This window comes from Haplochromis burtoni, unplaced genomic scaffold (genome assembly GCF_018398535.1).
Source record: "Haplochromis burtoni strain Fernald_Lab_line unplaced genomic scaffold, NCSU_Asbu1 Contig_195, whole genome shotgun sequence".
Lineage (NCBI taxonomy): Eukaryota > Metazoa > Chordata > Actinopteri > Cichliformes > Cichlidae > Haplochromis > Haplochromis burtoni.
Window position 1 is genome coordinate 352,283 of NW_024582556.1, and position 3,177 is coordinate 355,459.

Below are 3,177 nucleotides of genomic sequence, written 5' to 3' on the forward strand. Positions count from 1 at the left end.
GCTCACGGTTAGCGCGATGATTTGATCTTGGATGTGTCATTTGATCTTGGATGTAGTAAGCGACGTACGAAGAACGGGCCCCTGGTCCAGATCTGGGAAGAGATCCTCTTCCATCATCACAATAAAGATTATGCAGCAGTGTTGTCAGTACATTATAAGCACCCAGGGGCCATACTGAGTACTATTTTTAGTTGCTTTAATACATATTCAATCAAGAGGGTAAAACTGACTGTGACTATACTCTTTAACTTTACATAAATGCAATAAAAGAACAAGTTCCAGTTGCACAAGCTACACACTGTCTTGGGTAATCATTTTAAAATGTGTGCCTATAAATAGCAGAATAAATTCTAAAATTATAACCTAAAGTTAACTCACACACTATAATGTGTTGTTATTAATGTTAAATGTAGCAAAAAAAGTATTTACCTCAGATATGTCTCTTATGGTGACTAGAGTGTGCAATTTGAGTTTTCTTCTCAGGCTCATGGACTGGAATCAAAGATCATCGTATTACAGCAACTAAAAGAGAAAGACAATCTGATACCTTTACTGCACAGTGATTCAGTGCTTATTTAGTGCTCTTTTAATGCATACAAACATTTCCTTACACTACATTCATGCTTCAAACATTTGTATTTGTTTTTAAAAACTGAAAAACTAAAATAACAAGGAGGAACATGCTTCAGTTTCACTGGTACTTTTAAGATATCTAAACAAATCAAATCAAATGATTTTCATTACTTAAAATCAAGCAGCACAGGTAGAAATGACCATTACAGGCAACAATTTTAGTCCTAATAGCTGCTATGTCTAAGATTAAACCACTGATTTTAGTGAACTTTTTATGGCTGAGTGGTGCAGATCAGCAGCAAGTACCGAAATTATACAGCAAAAAACCTTAATCAAAGATAAAAAGCATGAATTGTCTCCTGGAGCTCACAGAAGACTTTTTCAACAAGACAACAAAAGTGAAGAAGTAATCTCTGAAACCCAAAGCTGGTTCTTATTTTATTTGAGAAATCAATGACTTTACTTTAAGGAAAAGAAATCTTGATCATGTCTTGATGCATTCTCAATCATCCAGGTAAGTAAATCTCCAAAAGTCGATTCTGTTCATCTAGATGTAGCGTTTTCAGTGTTTATAAGATTGGGGAAACCTGCAGTCAGTGGAGACTGGAGAAGTCACTTGGATGAGTGACGAAACGTTTCTCCCACTGAAAAGGTTGCGTCCAGATGAACCTATTTTTTTAATTGTTCATTTTTTTTTTTTTTTAAAGTTGTGTTAAACACAGTAATTTAAACTACACCGGCCATTTCATTCTGACAAATCCCAAATACAAACCTTCAGAAGAATCCCATAACCAGGTAAAATCTAATCAAGTTTTGCTGTTACAAAGACACAGAGACACTCACTCATTATGTGAATTAACATAACATTTGATGCTTACTTGTAGACTGATAATGCTGGAGTTACTTGGACACTACTGAACATGGGGGTTTCGACTGGCCATTTGAAGACTTACTTCAAATCCCCAACCAAATACTTACTGGACCAAAAAGTGCCTAAAAATATATTGCTAGCGGGCAGAACTGTGGTCAATTAATATTTGCTTGTATCATCAAAAATAAGGCAACAGCTACTAGCATCCAGTTATTATTGCATTTACTTTAACTTGCTAGAAGCATTTCCTGCTGCTCGGAGTTCCACATGCATGTGTTTAGATTAAGTAGATAATCTAATCAGAATACAATCTGCAAGGCTTTATCTGTTTTGACGGCTCAAGGTTAGAACTGCCATACTAAGACTGTTCAAGGGTGGTAAGAGGAAAATTACATTTTAAAAGTTCAACCTCCTCCCGGGAGAATGGTACTTGAACCAAACACACTCAAAGAGATTACTTCAAAGACAGTATTCCTTTAGGAAATAACAGCATTAACATATTGGAAACAATAACCCCTCCACTATTTGAGCAAAGGAAAACAATGTGCTACTATACAAAGACCCCATTGTTATGGAAATTATTCAGAGAAATTAAGGTGTTGCCGCTACAGCATAGAAAACCTATCTCCCTCAAGCACGGGGGATACTCTTCACGTAGGCTTTCAATATATCTGATCCATATACACTGTAATTCTTCCTGACATTGGGGGTGTAAGTGCTTCTTCACGTTGCAATTTATGTTTTGTAATGAAACTTTAAAATTGTGGTGGATTCTCTAACATGCTTCATATTCTTGATGGCATGGCTTAGAGAGGTTTTTTTTTTCAAAACAAAACAAATTTTGCTTAAAATAGGTCACTGAGGCTGAAAGGGTGCTTATATTATATTCAAGGATTAACAAGTAAAAGGTATTCAGTAAATTTCAATATTAAACTAGGTCATGGCAACTTACACTAGGATTAGGAAAATCCATATGAAATAGAAATGACTATGTAATGAGATTTTCATCTAAACTAAAATAATCATCTTTATTGTAAGCTATTTATGCTTCCAATTTAAGGCACAATCAAAACAAAAGAAAATCAACGGAAGTGAAACAGTGGTTTTAGTGCTTTTAAAACCATATCACAAATGTACCTTTCTCAGCATTTCAGTCAACTTTGCTATCACAAGACATGAAGTCTTATCTGCTTAAAAGATTGCGACTATTATGGACAAGAAACCTGAAAGGATTCAATCTCTGAAATTCTCTCACTAGAACAATATTTCCATTGATGATTTTTGTTTTTGTAGTTGTTCATTTGTTTTCTTTTTTTTCATTAACCCATTCAAATGAACCATCTGCCAAGTTCTCTGCGTATTATCTAAATTGCATTGTTTTAGTTGAGGAAGAAATAAATAGATTAATCATATTGTGAATGCTAACTCTTTCCACCCACACAAGCACACAGCCTCATGGACACAGAATGGGTATGAATCAAAATCCCTGATGTATAATCCTTCAAATAGAAAATCCACTTCAAAGTCTTATTTCATCCATCCAAGACTCATATGCTCATGTCTGCACCACTACAGTCAGGCCCCTCAGGTACTAGTTTTAGGGTCAATGTTCTGATAAAACCAGCTAATGATGCCTTCAAAGACCACTAGGTCTATAGAGGCTGACCACAAGAGATTTAATTTATTTTATTTCAATATTTATAAATATATATATGCAACCATTAATTTATTAC

General features: G+C 34.8%; 1 protein-coding gene across 4 annotated transcripts in view; it reads right to left on the bottom strand.

The window, feature by feature from the left end:
* LOC102296512 (protocadherin-9) overlaps nucleotides 1–3,177 on the bottom strand; it is a 190,431-nt gene that overhangs the window by 118,736 nt on the left and 68,518 nt on the right. The window contains exon 4 of one of the 4 annotated variants that reach the window (XM_042226090.1): nucleotides 44–522. The exons of the other annotated variants lie outside the window; for them this stretch is intronic. Coding sequence (XP_042082024.1) covers nucleotides 514–522 — 9 coding nt within the window. The 3' untranslated portion in view covers nucleotides 44–513. Of the gene's footprint in view, nucleotides 1–43; nucleotides 523–3,177 lie in introns of those variants that run through there. 4 annotated transcript variants of the gene reach the window in all.